Consider the following 23657-nt stretch of genomic DNA (forward strand, 5'->3'; position numbering starts at 1 on the left):
AACACAGTCATAGTAGGGAACTTCAACACCCCACTCACGTCACTGGATAGGCCCACATCCAAAGACAGAGGGCTCGGAGGCCAGCATGGACCAGCTTTTTGAGGACTTGAAACTAAGACCAAGGTCAGCCCCTTTCTTGCTGTGTAGCCGTGGGTGAACTATTTAACCTCGAGGAGTGTCATACCCATCCACCCAGCTTTCCCCTGATACAGAGCATGTTCACTGAGCACCTACTCTGTGGGGCCTTGGACTAAGTGCTGGAGACACTCAGGTGTCCTCCTGGGGGACATGGGCCCAAGAGACTAAACTGACAATGGTAAATGAGCGGTGAGGGCTTTGGTCACAGGGACCTGGGGGTGGAGAGGTGGAAAGAGAGTCCTGAAGGGTCAAGGACAGGCAGGATAAGGTCCCTAGGATGAATGAGTAGGGCTTGATCAGGCAAAGAGAGGACAAAACAGTTAAGGGATTAAGCCCATAAGCTTTGAAGATGAAGGACCTAGGTTCCCGTCCCAGCTCTGTCATGTACTAGTTATGTGCTCTTGGGCAAGTGACTTCATCTTTCTGTGCCTCAGTTTGCTCTTCTAGGAAATGGGATGATAATAAAACTGGGTGGTTCACTGAGGCTTTGAAGGATGATATGAGCTTTAAATGCAAAGCACTTACACCTGAACACAGAGACTGTTCTATCACACACAACATTGTTGCAGTATTTCTCAGGCCCACACGTATCAATACATGCTTATTTCCCTTTTCTTGTCTTATTGCATTAGCAAGAAATTCCAGTGTGTTGTTGAAAAGGAATGATGAGAGGGGACATCTTTGCCTTGCCCATGACCTTAGAGGGAAAGCTTTCAGTTTCTGAACATTAAGTATGAGGCTAGCTGTAGGCTTTTTGCAGATATTCTTTATCAAGTTAAGGAGGTTCTCCTCTATTCCTAATTTACTGAGAGTTTTTAATCATGAATGGATGTTGGATTTTGTTAAATGCTTTTCTGTACCTATTGACATGATCATATGATTTTTTTAGCCTGTTGATGTGATGGATTACATTAATTGATTTTTTAACATTGAACCAGCCTTACATACTTGGAATAAATTCCACTTCCTCATAGTGTATAATTCTTTTTATACATTATTGGATTCAATTCACTAACATTTTGGGGATTTTTGCATTTATGTTTATGAGAGATATTGGTTTATAGTTTTCTTTCTTGAATTGTCTTTGTCTGGTTTTGGTATTTAGAGTAATGCTGGTCTTGTAGAATGAATTAGAATTCCCTCTGCTTTTATCCTCTGAAAAAGATTGTAGAGAATTGGTATAATTTCTTCCTTAAATATTTGGTAGAGTCCACCAGTGAATTCATCTGGGCCTGGTGCTTTCTGTTTTGGAAGATTATTAATTATTCATTTAATTTCTTTAATAGAGACAAGCCTATTCAAATATTTTATTTCTTGTGTGAGTTTTGGCAAATGGTGTCTTTCAAAGAATTGGCCCATTTCATCTAGATAATCAAATTTATGGGCAGAAAGTTGTTCATAGTGTTCCTTTATTACCCTCTTACTATCCATAGGACTTATAGTCACATCTCTTTCATTTCTGATATTAGTAATTTGTGTCCTCTCACTTTTCCCCTTAGGTTTAACCTGGCTAGAGGTCTATTGGTTTTATTGATCTTATCAAAGAACCAGCTTCTGGTTTCATTGATTCTCTCTATTGATTTCCTGTTTGTAATTTCATTAGTTTCTCCTCTAATTCTTATTCTTTCTTTTCTTCTGCTTTCTTTGGATTTAATTTCATATTCTTTTGCTACTTTTCTAAGGTGTAAACTTAGACTATTTATTTTAGATCTTTCTTCTACTCTAATGTATACATTCAATGCTACAAATTTCTAAGTATTGTTTTTGGGGCATCCCACAAATTTTGATAAGTTGTGTTTTCATTTTTATTTGGTACAAAATATTTTAAAATTTCTCTTGAGATTTCTTCTTTGACCCATGTGTTACTTAGTAGTGTATTGTTTAATCTCCAAATATTTTGATATTTTCCATTCACTTTTCTGTTATAAATTTCTATTTTACTATCTTTGTACTCTGAGAACAGACACTGTATGATTTCTATTATTTTAAATTTGTTAAGGTGTGTTTTTATGGCCCAGACAGTAGTCTACCTTTTTAAAAAAAATTATTTTATTGATTTTAGAGAGGAAGGGAGAGGGAGAGAGCAATAGAAACATTAATAATGAAAGGAAATCATTGATAAGTTGCTTCCTGCATGTCCCCCACTGGGGATGGAGCCTGCAACTCTGGCATGTGCCCTGACTGGGAATTGAACCATGACCTCCTGGTTCGTAGGTTGACGCTCAACCACTGAGCCACGCCGGCCGGGCTGGTCTATCTTGTTGAATGTTCCATATGAGCTGGAGAAGGATGTGTACCCTTCCGTTATTAGATGAAGTAGTTTATAGGTGTCAATTACAGCCAGTTGATTGATGGTGTTGTTGAGTTCAACTATATCCCTATTGATTTTCTGCCTGATGGATCTGTTCATTGCGGATAGAATGCCGAAGTCTCCAACTATGATAGTGGAGTCATCTATTTTTCCTTGCAATTCTATTCAGTTTTGCCTCACATCGTTTGACACTTTGTTGTTAAGCACATACACACTAAGCATAGTTATGTTTCCATGAAAAACTTACTCCTTCATTACTATATAATGGCCTTCTTCATCCCTGATGCCTTTACTTGCTGAAGCTGTTTCCTCAGGCTTATTATTTCCCCGGGTGCTCACCATCCTGCTTCACACCCTCCAGCTGCTCATTCGTCACGTACAAAGGCCTCTTGCGATGAGTTGCACCCCCAGATCTGCTTGGCTGTGGCCTAGGACCCTTCCCACTTCTCTCCTGCCCCACCTGCACTTCCATGACCTCTGTGCATGGGCTCCACCCCATTTACATCCTGTTCCCTTTCTTTGGATCGGGTGCCCTTATGTGTCCCCCTGAGGAATCATCTTTCACTTCTTTTCCCTTTGGCTCATTTTTCTCCGTACTGCTGGGGGCAGGAGACCAGTTCGAGCACTAGCTGGGTCACAGAGAAGTGGGGTGGGACTCAGATGTGGTCATTTACTCAACAATCGGGGGCCTGTCTGGGCCTGATACTCAAGCAACATGGTTGAATGAATGAACAATAAATGGTTGAATGAACAGGCAAATGCTACATAAAGAATGCTACATAAAGCACAGACTGCATGCCTACCCTGTGTAAAACCTTTATCAGATGCTGGGCCTCAACATAAGATTAGAAACCAGCAGCCCCAAGCACTCATTAATGGAGTTCAAGGAATGTGGTTCTTGGAGCCCGTGTGGGAGGTTATCCCAGGACATCCCCAGTGCTCAGATCATTCACAATGTCACTGGGAAATTGAGCCAAAGTCACTGTAGGGTGGTGACAACGCAGGGACTTGGGACCCAGACTGGAGGTGCTGGTGACAGACGTTGGATAGCCCTTCCCGGGCTGAGCTCCTCCCTCCCCACAGTGCTCTAAGGAACAAGTGAGCAAATATATATACAGTATATATATTTTTAAAATATATTTTATTTATTTTTTACAGAGAGGAAGAGAGAGGGATAGAGAGTTAGAAACATCGATGAGAGAGAAACATCAATCACCTGCCTCTTGCACACCCCCTACTGGGGATGTGCCCACAACCAAGGTACATGCCCTTGACCAGAATCGAACCTGGGACCCTTCAGTCCGCAGGCCGATGCTCTATCCACTGAGCCAAACTGGTCAGGGCAGTGAGCAAATATTTTAAAGACAATTCTTCTGGTGAAAGGTAGTTAGCTGTAAAACATTATATCCTCCAGTCCTACCATTTGGTATAAGAGAGGTAGACGGAATTCAACATGGCCCCCAGATTTCCATCCTTGCATGTGGGTGGACACAACTTAATCCCGGGCCCTTTGAAATGGGCCTGGACGCCTGAGGCACAGGAGGTCAGAGTGAGTTAAAGATGCAGCGGACGCTCTCCTGTTGGCTGTGAGGAAGTAGACTGCCCAGTGGGGAGCAGGACCTGGGCAGGGACCAGTGCAGGAGCGCAGCCCGGGGTGAGCAGCCTCCATGAAGGCCAGAGGAAGGGAGGTGAGTCCTGCAACCACAGGAAACTGAACTCTGCCAACAAGCATGTGGGCTTGGAAGGTGACCCACATTCCCAGGAGGACTGCAGCCCAGCTGATACCTTGCTTTTAGCTTTATAGACCCTGAGCAGAGGACTGGGAGAAACTGAGGTGGGATTCCTGACTACAGAAACTTAAATAATACATTTGAGTTGCTCTGAGCTGTTCATCTGCACTAATTTGTTATGCAACAGTAAACAACTATTGCAGTAAGCGTGGTAGCATTTTAATATGTTTATTTCTTATATGAACAGAGACCAAATAAAATTGAGTTCATATTACTTGCACTCTTTTGCAAATGGCTTTTGTCATTTAATATGCCATAAGCATTTCCCCATATCACTGCATGTTTATGTAGAACCTGAATTCCAGTAGCCACCAATCATACAGGCATGTCATAATGTAGACCGATTTTAAATGACATTCTTGTACATGATCCTTGTACACTTGTCCTGTGTTTTGTTAGGGGGCTGTCCTAGAAGTAGAATTCCTAAGTCAAAAGGCTTTGCCCTTGCCCTAACCAGTTTGGCTCGGTGGATAGAGCATCAGCCTGCGGACTGAAGGGTCCCAGGTTCGATTCCGGCCAAGGGTATGTACCTTGGTTGCGGGCACATCCCCAGTAGGGAGTGTGCAAGAGGCAGCTGATCGATGTTTCTCTCTCATCGATGTTTCTACCTCTCTATCCCTCCCCCTTCCTCTCTGTAAAAAATCAATTAAAATTTTTTTTTAAAAAAAGGCTTTGCCCTTCAGGACTTTTCATTCAGAAAGCTGACTCACCCTTCAGAAAGACTGTGCCAGGTCACACTCCCACAGCCAGGTGTGAGTGCTCTTACACACCCACTCACACCCTTCGCGCTGGTGACCATGGTGGTAGTTTCATTATTAAAAAGAGGAACTACTGTTTGTGGGCAGTGAGGTCAACTCTTTCAAAACAAGAGGTTTTTCCTGGAGGAACTGGATTTTCATTTTCTTTTGGTGCGAACACGACAATTGTTTCACTGCCTGCCCTCTCTCTCCTCAATAAGACTGTAACGCTGCGGGCAGGACTCCTGTCTTGTTCCTTTTTATCCTTCTTGGCAAAGAAGGCAGCTGGGCTCCCCTGGGAAAGCCGTGGACCGATGGGGAGGGAACATCTGCCAGCCAGGTCTGCTCCTGCTCCTCCTTCTCTGGCCCCAGACGGCCGGACCTGAAAACCTTTCCCAGTGCTTTCCGCTTATTTGCCCCAACGAATACCACCGACTGTGGGGCGTAGACAACAAATATATTTTCTCCCAGTTCTGGAGGCCGGCAGTCCGAGACAAAGGTGTGGGCAGGGCTGATTTATTTTTTAATGTTACATGCAATAAACATTAATATCTCAAGAAAAACGATTTTAAATATGATAATGTTACATGCAATAAACACCAATTATTCAAGAAAAATTACCTAACATATAATAATATTACATGCAATAAACATTAATATTTCAGGAATAAAAGGATTTTAAGTATAATAATGTTACCAAAACTGTACTAACATAGTATGATTTCTAATATTGTTATGTTTTACATTGTCTCACAGCTCCCTTAAGCTGTCCTCCTATTTTTTTAATTGTTTTTTCTTTTTGGTTCTCTAATTGAGTGATATTTTCAACTGTCTTCTAATTCACTGATTCAATAATCATCTGTTCGGTATTCCTTCTAATGTGTTCTTTATTTGTGTTATGTCATTCTTTATCTCAGAAGATTCTTTTTTCATAGTATATCTTTTTCATACTGTTGAGCATCTTTAACATCATTACTCTGAACTCTGCTTCAGATAAATTTCTTATCTCTGCTTCATTTATCTCTTCTTCTGGAGAATCCTCTAATTCTTTCATTTGGGGATTGTTTCTTTGTCTCCTCATTTTGGCTTTCTGTTTGGCTTTGTGACTATGTATTGGGTAGATCCTCCTACACCTCTTAATCTCTAGTGCAGGACAGTGTTAAAGGATGTTTCTGAATAATTGGATCAGGCAAAGACTCAAAGCCTCCAGAGACTGCCTCTGCCTACAGACTAATAGGATTCCAACTTTAAATGCCCCCCAGGCAATCATCCTCAGGTGTGGGGAGAGTTTTTTTCAACAGGGTGGGGTGGTTGTTACTGCCTGGAGGCTATTGTTATTTTTAATCTCTTAAGTGGCCTCAGGGCAAGATGTTTTCCAATAGGGTGTGTCGACTGTCTCCCCCCCCCCCCCCCCCAAGGCAAGGCAAATGTCTGTGTGGGAAAGATGTCCTCCACTGGGTGAGGGAATGACTCAGCCCAGGAAACTTGGGGTGTCTGCCTTCTGAGCTCTATCCCCACAGCTCCAGTCCACTTCACCCTCCCTCTGCCAGAGCACAAGGTGGGTGGCTCCACAGGGAATTTTTATGCATTGGCCCTTCAAGAGGGTGCCGGAACTTTCAGCTGTCTCTCCCTGGCAGACAGCACCCCACTGCTTTTCACAGCTAGATGTTATGTGGGTACCCTCCTCAGTTTGGTGCTCTCTGCTGGGAAGCCCAGTTTCGGGATTAGATCCCAGAGTTCTCCGTGGTACCCCCCAACGCCCCCACTCCCAGCTGAGATATCTCTCCAGGACTTCAGTTGCCGTCTGTGGGTGCAGGGTACACGGCCAGCAGCGGGGCTGATTTTGTTCTGAGGACGCTGCCCTTGGCTTGAAGACAGCTGTTTCTCGCCATCTTCACGTGGTCTTTCTGTGCACGCACATCCCTGGTACCCTTCATGGGGCCAAATTTCCTCTCCTTGTAAGGACACCAGTCATAGTGGATTAGGGCCAACCCTCAGGACCCCATTTTAACTTAATCACCTCGTTAGAAGTCCATCTCTGAACACAGTCACAGTCTGAGGGACTGGGAATTAAGACTTAAACATACGGATTCAGCTCATAGCACTAGACCAAAGTCTCGCCATCCGCAGCAGCCAAACAACCGGAGGAGCCAGTCCTACTGGGAAGTGCTGTCTCTCTGGAAAACCTGTCCGACACCATGAGACCGAGAGGGAGACCACCTGGGAAACACACAAAAGAGCAGGTCTACACACCTGGTTTCCAAGAGACAGCCTCTGGTGGGGACCTGCAGGGCCTATCTCCTGCGCACGGGCTTCTAGGAAGGTAGAAAGCTCACCACTGCCCCCTAGTTCCATCTCCCTCTGCAGGGAGGCTCCACAGCTCCACCTGGGACTAGCCTTCCTCACAGCCTTTTTTTTTTTTTTTGCCTTTTCAACTTTTTATTATGAAAATTTTCTAACATACAGAAAATTTTAAGTAAAAGTATGTAGAATATCCATATGGCCACTTCCTAAGGCCGACAATGTTCACTGTTCACCACATTTGCTTCACCTACCTTGCTCTTTCATAGAATTATTTTTTTTCCTGAATCTGGGTATCTTTTAATTAATGCTAATTTTATTTCTGCTTATAAAAGTAATATAGACCCAATAAAGGAAACTTGGAAAACATAATGAAACAGAAAAAGTATCCATGTTTTCACTTTACAAAGACAACCACATATTTTCTTACACGTATATGTAATATCATAGTTGATATTATTTAATACATATGGCTAATATATTTTTTCTTTTTCGATTACATTTACATACTATATTCTATTAGTTTCAGGTGTACACTCCAGTGATTACACATTATATAAACATGCTAAGTGATCATAACAATACATTTCATACCCATTAAGCCCATACATAGCTATTAGAATACTTGACTCTATTCCCTATGCTGCATTTACACCCCCATGACTAGTCAGTAACTGCCAAGTTGTACTTCTTAATCCCTTCACCTTTCCCCATCCCCCTAACCTCCCTCCCGCTGGCAACCATCAAAATGTTCTATCTCTAAGTCCGTTTCTGTTCTGCTTGTTCATTTATTTATTTTTTAGATTCAATTATTGATAGATATGTATTTGTTGCCCATTTTATTGTTCATACTTTCTATCTCATTTTTCTTCTTCTTACAGAAGGCACTTCAAGATTTCACGCAATACTCATTTGGTGGTGATGAACCCCTTTAGCTTTTTCTTGTCTGGGAAGCTCTTTACCTGACTTTTGATTCTAAATGCTAGCTTTTAGGTGTGCCCCTGTGTGGGCTGTGTACACTGTCTTGTTGTAGTTGAGTCTTGATTGCTGTTGGTGTCACTGGGAGTACTTGACCTCCAGGCCAATTGGCTGTGAGGACCAGTTGTGACTACAGTAGAAGAGCTGCTGTGCAGGAGACACCCCTGTGGAGCAGGGCTTGCTTCAGTGGGGCTTTGGTGCTCACTTAGTCTGCCCCTTGAGTGTGTCGCTTGTGGATGTGTAGAGTTGTGATCTGGTATGGTCAGAAGCTGTCCACTGGGTGCACTGGGTCTAGGGCCTCCTGGGAAGTGCAAAGTCAGCCAGTGCCTGGGACCACCAGGCAGGAGCTACAGAGAGATCTGCAGATGGCTGCTACTTGTTTTGGACTAGGAAGTGCCCAGGAGAGGCCAGGCTGTGAAGCAAGGCAGGCTGCTGCTAGTGCTGGGTCTTGGGCCTCTTATTGATAAGTATGGGGCACACTGATACCAGCTGCTGCTTGAGAGATTTTAGAAAAGTCTGAAGCCTGAGCCAGGTCAGGCCATTCATATGGAAAAGCTGCTGTAAACAGCTTGGGTGGGTCTGCAAATTGGGTGGGGCAGGGTCTCAGGGAATCACCAGGGCAGAGGGGACAGTGTGAGCCACACTGATGGAAGCTCAGATATGGCTGCAGGCATCTCTGCAAAGGAGCAATGGTCTCAGCATAGGAACAATGACCCCTGTGAGCACCCTGTGTGGGAGAACACCGCCCCTGAGTTCTTGCTCCAGTGACAGACTATCCAGTTCCTCTCCGTATGTCCCTGAATCCCCCTGAACCATGGCCCCAGTGCTGGATCCCAGAAGGATCAAATCCCTGGTAATTCGGTGCTCCAGCACTTTTAAGAGGGACTGCCTGGGTCTCCAGCACCCTCCATGTCAGCCACAGTACCCGCTGGTGTTTACAGCCTGAAGTTACGGGACTTCTCTTTCCAGCTGTGGAACCCTGGGCTGGGGGTCTGGTGTGGGGCTGGGAGCCCTTGCTTCTCACGGGAGGTCTCTACAGTGAGATTTCCTTCCCAATTAAAAACAACACACATGGGTGTCAGACCAGCCGTTTCCACACCTCCGCCTCTCCCACCAGTCTCGATGTGCTTTCTTCTCTACTTCTCTAGTGGTAGGTAGGACTTCCATTCAGCCAAATTTCAGGCATTTCTGAATGATGGTTCTGTATTTTAGTTGTGAATTTTATGTGGTTGTTGGAGGTGGTGAGTGTCAGCGTTTACCTATGCCATCATTTTGGTTCTTCCAAATTCTTCATTTCTGACTGGTTCTTTTTTATGGTTTCCAAGTCCTTTTTTATGCTGATGAAGTTGTCTCTAAGTTCATCTACTCTTCTCTGAAGTTCATTGAGCGTCCTTATAAACAGTGTTTTGAACTCTGCATCTAATAGATTGCTGGTCTCCATTTTGTTTAGTTCTTTTTCTGGAGTTTTGTTCTGTTCTTTTTGGGGCCTCTTTCTTTGTCTCCTCATTGTGGCAGCCTCCTGTGTCTGTTTCTATGTATCAGATAGAATTGCTACATCTCCTGGTCTTGGTAGAGTGGCCTAATGCAGTAGGTGTCCTTTTGGGTCCAGTGGCAGCCTTGCCATTCACCTGGGCTGGGCACTTCAGCGGTGCCCCTCGTGTGGGCTGTGTGCACCCTCCTGTTGTAGTTGAGGCTTGATTGCTGTCGGCCCCTCAATGGGAGGGATCTACCCCCAGGTTGATTAGCTGCAAGAACTGACTACAACCAGGGTGGAGCATCAGCTGTGCAGCACCCACCTCTGGTGCCCACTGAGTCTGCCCCTTGTGTGTGTCCCTTGTGGAGGTGGTTGGGTGGTGCTTCGACATGGTGTGGAGCCGTCCACTGCATGTGCTTGCTCTGGGGCCTCCCAGCACGAGTAACAAAGTGATATCCAGGTGGCTGCTATTTGTGCTGGGCTTGGAGGTACTGATGAGAGGCCAAGCTGTGCCTTGATCAGCTCCCACTAATGCTGTGCCTTGGGCCACTGAGCAAGGGGTACTGGCTGCTTGTTTGAGATCCCGTGTGTGTGTGTGTGTGTGTGTGTGTGTGTGTGTGTTAGAATACCACAGCGCCAACTGCATGATGTCATAGTTACTAAAGGCAAGTCAGGATAAAATTTTATTGCTAAAAATATCCATAACAGATATATTTGTGGACGATGTGCTCTTTTGATGTTGTTGTTGTTGATTCTTACCTGAGAATATTCTTCCCATTGATTTTTAGAGAGAGAGTGGAAGGGAGAGAGGGAGGGGGGGGAAAGAAAAGACACATTGATTTATTGCCTCCTACATATGTACTGACTGGGGCTGAGGATCAAACCTGCAAGCCAGGTATGTACCCTTGACCATGAATTGAACCCACGACTCTTTGGTGTATGGGCCAACACTCGAACTGTTATAGGACTGCAGGGCAGGAGGAACAGGGAAACTGAGGCAGGAAAGTTAAAACAAGGCCAAGCAGTGTGGCAATTTGCAGCCAGCTTGTAACTAACAAACCATTATCGTCCCCAGCCAAGAGCAAATGATTTAAAAACAAACAAACAAACAAGCAGAAAACTTCCTAATGAGAGAAGGCAGAAGGGAGGGGAAAGGGAAAAAGGAAAAAAGGGCAGGCTTACTCCCTAAGCAGAGAAGCCAGCAGTCTCGGGCTGGGCGAGATAAAGTTGTAAGTGCTTCTCATGAATTCTGGGAAAGTCACCACAAAGTAAAAAGGGGCCTTGAGAATTGATCTGCACCAAAATAGTCAGCAGAGGAGTGTTGAGACCTATAGACAGGAGGGCATATAACGCCTCAGACCCCACCCAACGCGCTCTTCAGATTAGCTGAGAGCCCGTCTGTGCTCCATAAGCCAGACGCATAGGTTTGCTTGCTTTGCTTTTTCGATAAAGGTGCATGCTTTGCTTTAATAAATTGGCTTCCACAACGCAGTCAAGGTCTCTCCTATAAATTCATTTATATGAGAAGACAAGGACGGGGTTGGGGACAGCATCTCCCACTGGCTCCGGGGCTGTCCTGTCCGGTACCACTTCTCTGGTGTCTGTGAGAGGGCCTATGACAGAACCACTGAGCCACACCAGCCAGGGTGCATGATGGGCTCTTTATAAGCTCTTTTGATTTATCCTCTCCCTTGGTTTTCTTTATACTTTCACTGACTACGTGTTCACCAATAAGCATTATAGGTTATGGCCATCTCTTGCTGAACGTTACATAAATGTAAGTATACCCTTTATTTGTGTCTGTGTCCTTTGGTGGACATTTTGTTTAATAGATGCAGGTTGTGTAGCTACGAAGTGTTGCATTGCATGAATGTACCACAGCTTACTTATCCATTCTGCTGCTCATAGATTTTTCAATTGTCTACAGGTTGAGGGTTCTGAGAGGGGAGGGGAATATTAAGGAGAATGCTGCTGGGGACATTCTTTGGCCTCCTAGTGCCCTAGTACTTTTCTGTGAAGTGAAATGGCTGCATTGTAGGATATACGCTGTTCAACTTCAGGAGCGCTGTCTGGGTTTCCAAACTGTTCACACGAGAACGCCATTGCTCCAGCCTCAGTGTGGCTGGTCCTTTTCCTCTCCTCATCCTTGTGGGCGAGAGCGGACGCGTTTCCTGTGGCTTCGATGTGCACTGTGGGGGCTGAGCCCTACCCTTTGGCACCTAACTTCCCTTAACTTCCCTTCGGCACCTAATCTTGCAAACCGCTAGCCACTGCCCCTGGTCTTCTGGAGGGTCTTTTTCTTGTTGATTTACAGGAGTTTTTCTTTTACACATTTTGATTTTCAGCCCATTGTGGGTTAAATATATTGCAAATGTATTTTCATACTCTCTAGCTTGCCTTTCACTCTTTCAATGAGTCTTTTGGTGACGAGAAGTTATTACTGTAAGGAGTCCATTTACCAGTTCATTCCTTTACAATTACTGTTCTTTGTGTCCTATTTAAATCTCCGCTACTTTGAGGTCATAAAGGTCTTCTCAATGATCTTCTCAAAGATATATTGTTTCTCCTTTTATGTCTAAGCTAACAATTTCCCTGGGATTAGCTTTTGTGCATGGTGTAAGGTAGGGGTCAAGTTTCTCTTTTTTTCTCCCCATATTTATATCTACTTGACCCAATCTTCTTACTGGAAATTCCTTTTCCCACTGCTGTGCAGGGCCACCTTTGTCATAAGTCAAAAGTCACAAGTGCCTGGGTCTATCTCTGAGTCGTCATCTGTTCCCTTCGTCTGTTTGTCTATTACTGCAGAACACCACACTATCATAATTAGCGAGCTTTGTAAAAATTCTTTATTTCTGGTAGAACAAATCCTTCTACCTTGTTTTTGTTTTTTCTTCTTCTTGTCTTGGCTATTTTTGTCCCTTTGCATTTTCATAAACACTGTAGAATTAGCTTTTCAAAATACATAAAAACACTTGAATATTTTTTAGAATTGCATTAAATATATAGATTACTTGGGGGAGAACTACACCTTCCGATGAACAAATATCTCCATTTAATATTCATTTTCTCTCATGAATAATTGTATAGTTTTCTTTAGAGATATCTTGTCCATATTTTTGTTAGATTTATCTCTAGGTATTAGAAAATTTTATTGTTTTAAACGGTATCTATTTAAAATTTTAATTTCTATTTGTTGCTGACATATAGCAAGTTTATTTTTACTGAATCTTATCAGCAACTTTGCTGAACTCATTATTAATTCCAATAATTTTTCTATAAATTCTTTGGATTTTCTATTTACAAAGTCATTTCATCCACAAATTATGACACTTTCTTCCTTTCTAGTCCTTGTGACTTTACTCTCCTTTTCCTTGCCCTTCTGCCCTGAGATCTCTGCACCGTCTGGTGTGACCTGCAGTGGCGGCGGCAGCGATACACACCCTTGCCTTGTTCCGAATCTCAGAGGGACAGCTTTCAGCGTCTCTTCATTAAGTGTGACATTTGCTCTAGGCTTTTTGTAGGCAACCGTTATCAGATTCAGAAAGCTTCCTTCCGAGTTTTCAAAAGTATGTTTACAATCACGAATGGGTGTCTGGATGTTGAGTTTTATCAAATGCAGTTTCTTTCTCTTCTAAGATGATCGTGATTTTTCCTCTATACTCTGTTCATGTGATGAATTTCATTGACTGATTTTCTGACATTAAACCCACCCTGGAGTAAACACTTCTTCATCATTATATATTACAAGATTCAGTTTGCTAATACTTTGTTTAGGATTTTCGCATTTATGCTAAGGAGTGAGTGGCCTGTAATTTTCCTTTCTCATGATGTCTTATCAGGTATGGCATCAGGGTTATTCTGGCCTGGTCAGGTGTGTTCCCTCGATTGTGTGATTGGCGTTTTCTCCTTCCCTGCGTGTCAGGAGAAACACACAGATAGGTGCGCTCGCCCGGGCTTGGCATTTTCTTTGCATGAAGGTTAAAATAACAGACTCAACTTTTTTTTTTTTTTTAATATATTTTATTGATTTCTTACAGAGAGGAAGGGAGAGGGACAGAGAGTTAGAAACATCGATGAGAGAAACATCGACCAGCTGCCTCCTGCACACTCCCCACCAGGGATGTGCCTGCAACCAAGGTACATGCCCTTGATCGGAATCGAACCCGGGACCCTTGAGTCCGCAGGCTGACGCTCTATCCACTGAGCCAAACCGGTTAGGGCAACAGACTCAACTTTTAATAGCTATGACGGTTAACACTTTTGTGTGTGTCAATTTTGGATTGTTGTATTTTTCTACAATTTGTCCATTTTGGCTACATTTTAGCATAACATTGTTACATTGTATATACTCTCTTTAGTTTGTTTTTATTTTTAGGTGTACTAAACAGTAGGTTTTAGTATATACAAATAGTTGTACAATCCTCGCCACTATTTCATTCCCGAATATGTCAGTTATCCCCCAAAGAAACTCCATAACCAGTAGCAGTCACTCCTGTTTTCCCATCTCTCCAGCCCCTGGCGACTAGCAATCTGCCTCCTGTCTCTATAGATGTGCCTGTTGTGGGCATCTCATAGATGGAGTCACACAATACGTGGTCTTTTGTGACTGACTTCTTTCACTCAGCATGCTTTTAAGGGTTGTTTATGTTGTAACATATATCAGTACTTCATTCCTTCCTATGGACAAATAATATTTCATTGTACGGATGTACATGTACTACAGTTTGTTAATCTGCTCATCAGCTGATGGACACTTGTGCTTCTACTTTTGGGATATTATGAATAATGTTGCTATAACTTTTATAGGTTATTGTGTGGACATGTGTTTTCAATTCTCTTGGGTCAATATCTAGGTTGAAATTAGTGGGTCATATGGTAACTCTGTGTTTAAGTTTTTGAGACATAGCCTATTTTCCAAAGTGACTACCATTTACATTCCCACCAACAGTATGTGAGGGTTACAATTTCTCCACACATTTGACAAAATTGTTCTTGTCTGATGTTTTGACTCTAGCCATTTTAGTGAGTGTGAAATCATAGCTGGCTGTGGTTTGATTTGCATTTCTCTAATGACTAATGAGGGTGATCATTTTTCATGTGATTGTTGGCCATTAGATTTCCTATTTTTTGAGAAAGGTAGAGCTATTCAGATTCTTTGCCCATTTTTAAGTTGGGTTATTTGTCTTTTATTGTTGACTTACAAGAGTTCTTTATACATTCTGAATATAAGTCCCTGATCAGATACACAATTTTGAAAATATTTTCTCTCATCCTGTGTGTGATTGTTTTACTTTCTTGAGGATTTTTTTTGAAGCATAACAAATGTTAAGTTTTAAATTTTGGTGAAGTCCAATTTGTCTATTTCTTCATTTGTTGCTTGTTCTTTTGGTGTCATATTGCCTAATATGAGGTCAGAAAGATTTAACATCTGTTTTTTTCTAAGTGTTTGTAGTTTTATCTCTCACATTTCGCTCTTCAATCCATTTTGAGTTAATTTTTGTATGTGGTGTGAGGTAGGGATCCACATGTGTTTTCTCTTGCTCCTGACTATCTTTTTAATATGTATGGTCTCTCTGACAATGTTCTTCTTTTTATTCTGATATTGATAATTTGTGCCTTTTCCTTTTATCTCAACCTTGCCAATGGTTTATTGATTTTGAGTGTTATTTGCAGTGTATTAGTATTTCCAAATAATCAGCAAAAAAGCTTATCTATCCTCCCTATTATATGCCTTTTTATTTGATTTCTGCATTATATTATTTCCATTCTACTTTGTGTTTATCCTTTGTGATTTTCTTTTTATACCTTCTTGAGATAAATGGTTGTTATAAATGTTCAGCTTTTCCTTTTATCCAACATATGCATCCAAGGCTAAAATTCCCCTCTAAGCTTGGCTTTAGCTGCATTCCACACATTTCTCTATGTAATGTTTTAATTATCATTCAGTTAGAGAAATTTTCTCATTTAGATTATAATTTCTTCCTTGTGCATTGGGTTATTATAAAGTGCATTTGACAATATAGGGCTTGTGTGGTATATCTTTTTCTGACCTGTTTTCAACTTACCTACATCCTTCGGTATAGATATGCATCTTGGGAACAGCATACAGTTGTTTTTAAATCCAGTCTAAAATTTTTTTAAAATTTAACTGGAGTTTTATGTTTATTTGTATTTAATGTAATTGGTTATATGTTGGCTTAAATCTAACATCTTACTATATGCTTTCCATTTGTCCCTCCTGCAATATTTCCTTTCCTATTTTTTCTTCTTCTTTCAGGTTATTACACAGTTTTTCCCCTTTTATTAGTTTGGAAGTTACACCTTAACTCTGTTTTAATTTTATTCTTAAGTTTTCCCTACAGTTTCTAAATGCATCCTTGACTTTTCAAATCCAAATGTTAATCAGTACTTCTATTCTCTTCCTTAGAACACTTGAACTTCATTCCCCTCTTTAATTTGCCTTTTACTTACATGTTATTGTTGTGGTGGGCTTTAACTTCATATACATTTTAAATCCCATAGGACATTATTACTGTTTTTTTACAGTCAGAATTATTTAGACTTTCCTTCATTTACCATCTCAATTCCTTCCTGCAATAACCACTAACATTTGGGTTCCTTCCTCTCTGCCTGGAGCATCCTGGACCAGGGATAGAGTCCACAACCCAGGCATTTGCTTAGGAATGGATCCGGCAGCCCTTCGGTGCACTGGGTGATGACCAACCCGCTGAGCCACACGGCCAGGGCATCCAGTGGGATGCTCTGAGTTGTTTGCTGCCGCTGCTCAGGGTTCTGACTACACGTGAGGGAACCCACTGTAGTTAGTTTATGCAGAAGGGCTCTTACAGAGAGTGGGGAGCCACACTGCCTTCAGGAGAGCTGGGCCCAGTGGGCCGCTCACCCAGGCACAGCAGCAGACAGGAGGTCTCCCCGGGGAAGGGGACACCTGCTGTTTGGCAGCCATGACACTGGGACAAGCTGGAACCTATGCCTGAGCTGCCCCTCAAGAACCACATGTCACCCCAACATGTCCTCAGCTAAAGCTATTTCCCATCGTGGATAGTAAACCCCCTTGGTAGAAGCTGGCTGAGCGGAAGCAGCTGGGGGAGGGGGCGGAGAGGGGGCTGGGCTCCTGGGAGCTGGGCTGGGGGGGAGGCGGCTGGGCTCGGGGGAGGGATGGCTGCAGTGGCGGGGCCTGTGGGAGGCCTGGGAGAGGAGCGGCCCTGCCTCAGCCAAACATCTCTCCTGGGCAACCTGACGCTCCAGAGTGGCCGTCCCCCCGGGTGCCTCCCTTTCCGGGCCTCTTTTCATCCTTTTGGAGAAGGTCTCACACAGTATAAGGGACCCCAGACTCAGCTGAACAAGCAGGGCTCTGATCAACCATCTGAACAACATCCGCACCGTTTCTCCTTTCGGAAGATAGGGGGCAGCACCGGGTGGGGAGGCGTGGACTGAGCGGGAGCAGCCAGGGGACCGAGGGGCTGAGAGGCAGGAGGGTGTCCATCCCCCCGACGGTGCGCTATGCCCGAGGCCTCCCCTCCGACCCGGGCCTGCGGGACACTAGTCTGCAGGTGTACTCTCCGGAGTCGACACATTTCCCACAAAAGTTTAAAAGTCGGGGGTGTGGGGGGAGGGGGCGGCTGTGGCTATGCTAACCGAAGAATTGACGGAGACTCATCTAAATCACCTTATAACTTAGTGTCCGCACACGTTTTTGTTGCTAAATTATGAAATTTGATGATGCAAAAAGCAAGTCCTCCCTTACGCAGTAAGTCAGCCCTTAACCTTGTCAATAGGTTCTGCAACTTTGAAACAACGTAAAACAAAACCGATGTAACCGCCGGCTACTTGATATAAAAAGATTAAGTTCCTAGCGTCTCAGCAACTGTACAAGTCCATGCTGAAGGGGACGGTGCTGCCGAAGACCTGCTGTGTAACGTGTGTGTCACATGAGCCACACAAATACACAAACACCCCTGAGCCCACCACCCAAACTGCGACATCATCACGTGAGGTGAGCGTAGGAATTCCCTGTGCAGACAAACCGTGTCCGCCATGTGAGCCAAACGCAACCTCTATTTCATCAACGGAAGTGCAACAGTTCAGGTTATTTCTGTGAACGCCTCTGCCAGTCATAAAAGGAACTCAGCCGCCTTCCTAAAATGGTACAAATTCATCGCTCCTCCCCCGTCCCCTGTGCCCGGAAGCTCCCGCGCGTCACCCACTCACATGGCACACTCCACGCCGTTCACCTGGTGCGTCATGCCGCTGAGGGTCCTGTCGATTATGGGTTTGAAAGCTGGGTTTTGAGGGGCTGACACATTCATTCTTTCATTTGTTTGTCCAAACACTTACTGAGCATCATCTATGTCATCAACTGGGGCAGGTGCCTCGATAATAGCAATTTCAGTGATAAGGACTGTAACAGCGGACATCCGTGGGGGCCCAAGACCTGTCAGGAGCTTTGCCCACAGCATCTAACCCTCGCTCTCGACCAGCAGTGCCCACTTCCCCACCCGGGGGAGCCCCAGAGGATGACACTGAGGTCACCTTCAGCTGGAGTCGTGGACCCTGAAAGGCTCGGAGTTGGATCAAGACCCTGACTTCCCAAACCCCAGCGGGCCTTTCTCCTGCCAGGCCCAGCACCTGGCGCCCCAGAGTGTACCTGGAGCTGTCGGGGCGGCGGGCCTTCCTGCCCCCTACTCCCCTCCCCTGGGGGCGCTGAGGGAGGCAGGGTCCTCTCCGAGCTGCCAGGAATTGACCCGGATGCTGTGCCGAGCGGCCCAGAACCCAGGGGAGTCAAGCTCGCGGGCTCCAGCCCTGGCAGCAGGCCCAGGGCTGAGGGCACTGGTGTGGGAGCATTTTAATGTGTTTTAAATACATAATCTAAGATTAGATGCTCATTCACATGACCTTTGTCCGTTCTTGCCTCGAGCCCTGCAGTGGGAGTTAATAAGTATTGGAGGAAACAGGGCAGCCAAGCGGAGCTTTGTACCAGGGGAGGTGGGGTCCTGTTTGCCCTCCGCTAATGGCACCCCATTTCCCTCCCACAGTCCTAGTCTAGATGCTTAGTCACCACCGACTCCCCTAACGCCAGTGATGGTCTGGTGACATCCCCTGAAGCCCAGAGCTGTTTTCTGCAGCAGCTTGTCTCAAGGATGGTCCAAGGCCTGGGACCACACCCTGCCGTGTTTTAAGGAAAATGCCCTGCAGTGGTTCTCAAACGCTGGTGCCAGGCCAGCAGCACCTGCATCCCCCAAGACTTGTTGGAAATGCACATTTCCAGGCCCTGAGCCCTCCAGCATCAGCAGCACTGGGGGGATGGGAGGGGGGGGGGCGGCGGGGAGGCAGCTGCTGCCTCACAAGCCCTCCAGAAGATTCTGGCGTGGCCACTGTAATTTCACGGAAGATGTTCGAAGGGTGGGAGCTGGGAGGTAGGGAAGACAGCTGCTAGAGAGAGACAGGACTTGAGCTCCCGCCCAGCCCCATGGGACCAGCTGGGTATCCCCCTGGGCCTGGGCCTCGCCTGGAGACAGCATGGCAGCACATCCTTCCTCGCAGCTCAGCTGATGTGCACCCAGGCAAGCGCTCTCATGTCTCGAGTGCCTCCTCAAGGCTGCCTCTCAACCGCCCGCCCGTCAATGATCCGGGGCGTCCAGAGCAGCTGCGGGGGTCTGCGGCCTCTCCCGCTGAGTGGAAACTCGGAGTAATTTAAAATATGCCGGCGCCCCAGATTCCTGGCAGCAAGGGTCCGAAATGACATCGATGACAGTGCCCAACAGGCTTGCACCAAGAAGACATGTGGTGATTACAGAAGAAACACAGTAACAGACGACAGACATGGGAACCGCTACCGACTTTGCTTACCTGCTTCAGTCATCAGTTCCACCGGAGGCTGCAGCCAAGGCATCAAGAGAAGGCGGGGCCTCGGGAGGGCAGCCCCTGGAGGGTGAGGAGACCCCCAGGGCAAAGTGTCCCTGGGGACCAAGGCCCTGACCACCACACCTTGTATCTCACCAGCGTGTCAGACGTAACCGTGGGGCAGGGAGGAGGTGACAGAAGCACGGGCTCCGTTTGACAGGTGGTGTTGGAGGCACTGGACCAGGAAGATGAAACATCGCTGGAGTTGAGTGACATGACTGGAGTGTCCTGCTTGGGGTACAGGAGAAGGGAGAAGGCAGGCTCTGAGCTGCGAAGAGCCACCCGAGAAGGGGAAGCCATCGGGAGGCAGCCTCCAGGAAGCCCAGGCCGAGCGGCTGCTGGGCTGCTCTCCGGCGCCGCTCAGTGGTCGCCAGGGCTCAGAGCCCACAGCGCACAACTAAGTGCAAAACTGTGAGCAATGTTCGTTTTGCTGGAGCGACCACGGAGAGGCCCCCGCAGACCACTGCCGGGCGTGGGCCTGTCCCCCCACCCCTACCCTGGCCCATGACCCTGAGATGGCACGGACTCCCTGGCAGCCCACTCCACGCACGGGCAGGCGGGCCTCTGCAGCCGCCTCCCTCACACCACCCTACTGACCCCACTGCACCTTCCTGCGGTAGTTCTTAGCCCGTCTGTGAATGGAAAGGCTGAGGCAGGAAGTGACATGGCTGCCCAAGGGAGAAAGGGGAGCTAGGATTTGAACCCAGGAATTTGTGATCACTGCAGTCACATGTCAAACGGGCAGGATGCGGCAGGTCACAGGGGAAAGGAGGCTGAGAGCCATGGGTAGTGACACTTGAAATGAACCATGAAACACGATATTAAACAATATTTAAATAAGAGTAAACCTCCAGAGAAATGCCCTGGTGCCGGGTGGCCGGCATTCCTCCGAGGCCCATGCCCTGCAGGCTGCAGCCCTGCGAGCCCCCACCGGGCCCCAGTGGCACAGGCAGGTCAGAGGCTCTGCACCCACCTGCTCCCCACTCGGCCGAGGGAAGAGCCGGCAGGGAGGCCCTGCTCCTGCAGCTCCCAGGTGTGTTCCTGCGTGACCTGTCCACCACATGACACGCAGCGGCACCCGGCAGGTGGGACCGGTTCCCGTCGTGAGAGAGCCTCCAGGACGGAGTCCCCGCCTTCTTCCTGGCCGTGGCCACGCTCCGCTGCCAGGGCAGCCAAGCCACCCCAGAGCAGGGCGAGGAGAAAGGCCCCAAGCAGGACACGGAATTAAGCGTCATTTATTCTAGGGCAAACTCAAAAGGGTTCTTTTATTTTTTATTTTTTAGCAAATCCTACATTATTAACAAAAGAGTCTGTACATTTGCATGATACACTAGAGAGTGAAACGTGAAAAAGCCCCCCAAATAAAATCAAAAAACAGAAACCCAACCTGGGGGTGTGGGACCATGCGTGCACACACAGCGCTGACCAAACATTTGGTGGCCGGTATCTTTTAGAGCATTTTCTTTTTCACTTCCAAACGTCACTGCCAGCAAAGTCCTGCGGGTTCTACAAAGTTCCTGCTTGCTGTTCTTTGACGTGTGTTATGTTTGATAAATAAAGGGCGGCAGGGAGAGAAGATGAGGAAACCCCGCTGCATCAGCTGCAGAGGGTGTTGGAAGCGAGTGCTGGCCAGAGGGGAGTGTCCTTGAGGAGCCGCCTCGCCGGCAGAAAGCGGAGCCGGGCCCAGGCTAAGTGGGACGCTTTAGAACTGCGCAGCTTAAGCAAACGCTGGGGGTGGGGGGACAGGAGGGACAGACGACCCAAGACCCAGGGCCCGAGAGGAGCCCCTGAAGACGGCTTCCGCAGACTCCCGGGAGCCGGGCAGCGGGCAGCACCGGGCACTGCGCGGAGCACTAGCGTGAGGGCAGCAGCCTTTGGCCCAGGTACATAAGCAACACCCCAGTGTCTGCCAGGGGCCCTCCTCAGCTTTTCCTCCATCCTGCCACGTGATTCACATTCTTAGCAGGTCTCAAAACACAACTTAAAGAGGCACAACTAACCGTGTCATGGCGTCGGCTGGGGTGGGGGGAGGGAACCTGCCCTACACGGCCACGGCCAGAACGCAGGACGCTAAGATGAAAGAGAAACGCAGACCGCCACACCCTCTGTCCATCAGAGCGCTCCCTCCCCGGTCGGGCGTTGGCTGCGCCCGGCGTGCCCTCAGCGCTGGACACTGCATGGCTCTTTCACTCCTGCTGTTGTGTGTGAGGACGCAAAACAGGCCTTGCTCCTTTACATTCAATGCCAGTAAGATTCTACACAAAAGCTGAAAGGGACCAAATACTGATTGTAATAAATATGTGTGGCCTCCTCGCCCTGACGGGAGCCTACGAGGGGGCGGGAAGGTCTGAGAGGCACCGCGGCTGCTCTGCGGCTCGGACACCCGCGCTGCCATTAGCTGTGCGTGGAGACGTCGGAGGAGGAGCTGCTGTTGCTGTTGGTGGTCTGCGCCCTCTTGATGTACAAGTTCAGTAGCTTCATCTGCAGGGAGAGAGCGCTGGATTAGCAGGAGGCGGGGATGGAAAACAGGAAAAAACCTGCACCCTTCACTGAGGAACTCGTTACACAAACAGTTACCGAGTGTCCACGCCTCATTCCACGCCCGCCAGGGCCAGAGACCCAGAGGAGAGAATGCCAGGGTTACTACAAGGCAGGGCCCCCTGGACACGGCACACGCAGGACAGATCCCCCACCTCACGGGCGCCTGCAGCCAGCACTCCGTCCACGCTGGCGGGAAGCAGGGCAGAGCCCGGGTGCCACAGGGATGAGGTAGCTCAGCCACGTGAGAGGGCGTCACACCTCCTCCCCCCACTTCAGCCACTGAGCCCACGCAGCACTGCGCGTCGCAGACCCCGCCGGGCCGCCTCCACGCGGCCGTCTCCCAGCTGCTCACTTGGAGGCAGTCCTGTCTCCCCTTCTACCCCGTGGCACTTTATCCCCTGGCACATGCCGCCTCCTGCTACAGGGAGCAGTGGACTCCTCGCTGCTTCCAGCAAACAGGCCTCCCTGACACCAGACACCCCATCACACAGCAGCAGCCCCTCCCATGGGCTGCTCTCCAAGGGCCCCGGGAGAGGTGCTGGGTGAGCTGTGTGGTGCGTGAGAGGAAGGGCCCGCTGATGACCAGGAGGAAGAGGCACAGTAGCCACAGAGCTCCCAGCAGGGGCGCCACCTCCCCGCCTGGCCCGCCCCAGGTGCTCTCCGCCACACGCACTCGAGGAGGTGTGAAACCCGTGTGGTGGGCTCTCCACACAGGGCATCTGGGCGGGCATCCTGGAGCTGCCTTTGCCCACGCCCACACCTGCCTTGCTATCCTCTTTTCCCCGGCAGCGGCTAGCTAGGCCAATGGTTCTCAACCTTGGCTGCACATTAGAATCACCTGGGAATCTTTTTTAAATCCTGATTCCTGGGCCTCATCCTCCGGAAATTCTGTTTCTTTGTTATGGGGTGAGGCCACAACATTAGTAACAAAGAAACAGAATTTCCAGAGGATGAGGCCCAGGAATCAGGATTTTAAAAAGATTCCCAGGTGATTCTAATGTGCAGCCAAGGTTGAGAACCACTGGGCTAGACCATGGTAACTTACACTCCCTACCAGTTTGCTTTTCATTCCCCACCTTTTAAATGTAGAAACGTTAAATATGATGTCGTGCTACGATGAAAGCGCCATCTGAAGGCTCGGAGGCTCAGTATGACACCTCTGGGCCAACCAGGACCCAGGGAAACCCTGGCCTGAGGCTCGAGAACCAACTTCACACTAACTAGTTACGTGACCGCAGACAAAACACTTCCTGAGCCTCAACTTCCCGCCTGCAAAATGAAGAGCAGTAACATCCCCAGGTGCCCTCTGTGGCTCCTTGTTCCGCAAATGTGTCCTCTGAACGCCCCTCCCGGATGGCTCACACTGTTCCTTCCTGCTGTTTGCTCCTTCTTCCCTCCTAAGCAGCTCACCCCGCCCTGCCCTGCCCAGCCCAGCCCAGTTTGGTCCCTTTCCTCCTGCTCCCATG

General features: G+C 47.3%; 1 protein-coding gene across 2 annotated transcripts in view; it reads right to left on the minus strand.

Moving 5' to 3' along the window:
- Window positions 1-20890: 20890 nt before the first annotated feature.
- Window positions 20891-23657, minus strand: part of CLASP1 (cytoplasmic linker associated protein 1) — a 270250-nt gene continuing 267483 nt past the window's right edge. For both annotated transcript variants that reach the window (XM_070423157.1, XM_070423156.1), the window contains one exon: window positions 20891-22131. In XM_070423157.1, coding sequence (XP_070279258.1) covers window positions 22045-22131 — 87 coding nt within the window. In that variant the 3' untranslated portion in view covers window positions 20891-22044. The remainder of the gene's footprint in view (window positions 22132-23657) is intronic.

Source organism: Myotis yumanensis, unplaced genomic scaffold (genome assembly GCF_028538775.1).
Source record: "Myotis yumanensis isolate MYYU_CA2020_CCGP unplaced genomic scaffold, mMyoYum1.0.hap1 SCAF_8, whole genome shotgun sequence".
Lineage (NCBI taxonomy): Eukaryota > Metazoa > Chordata > Mammalia > Chiroptera > Vespertilionidae > Myotis > Myotis yumanensis.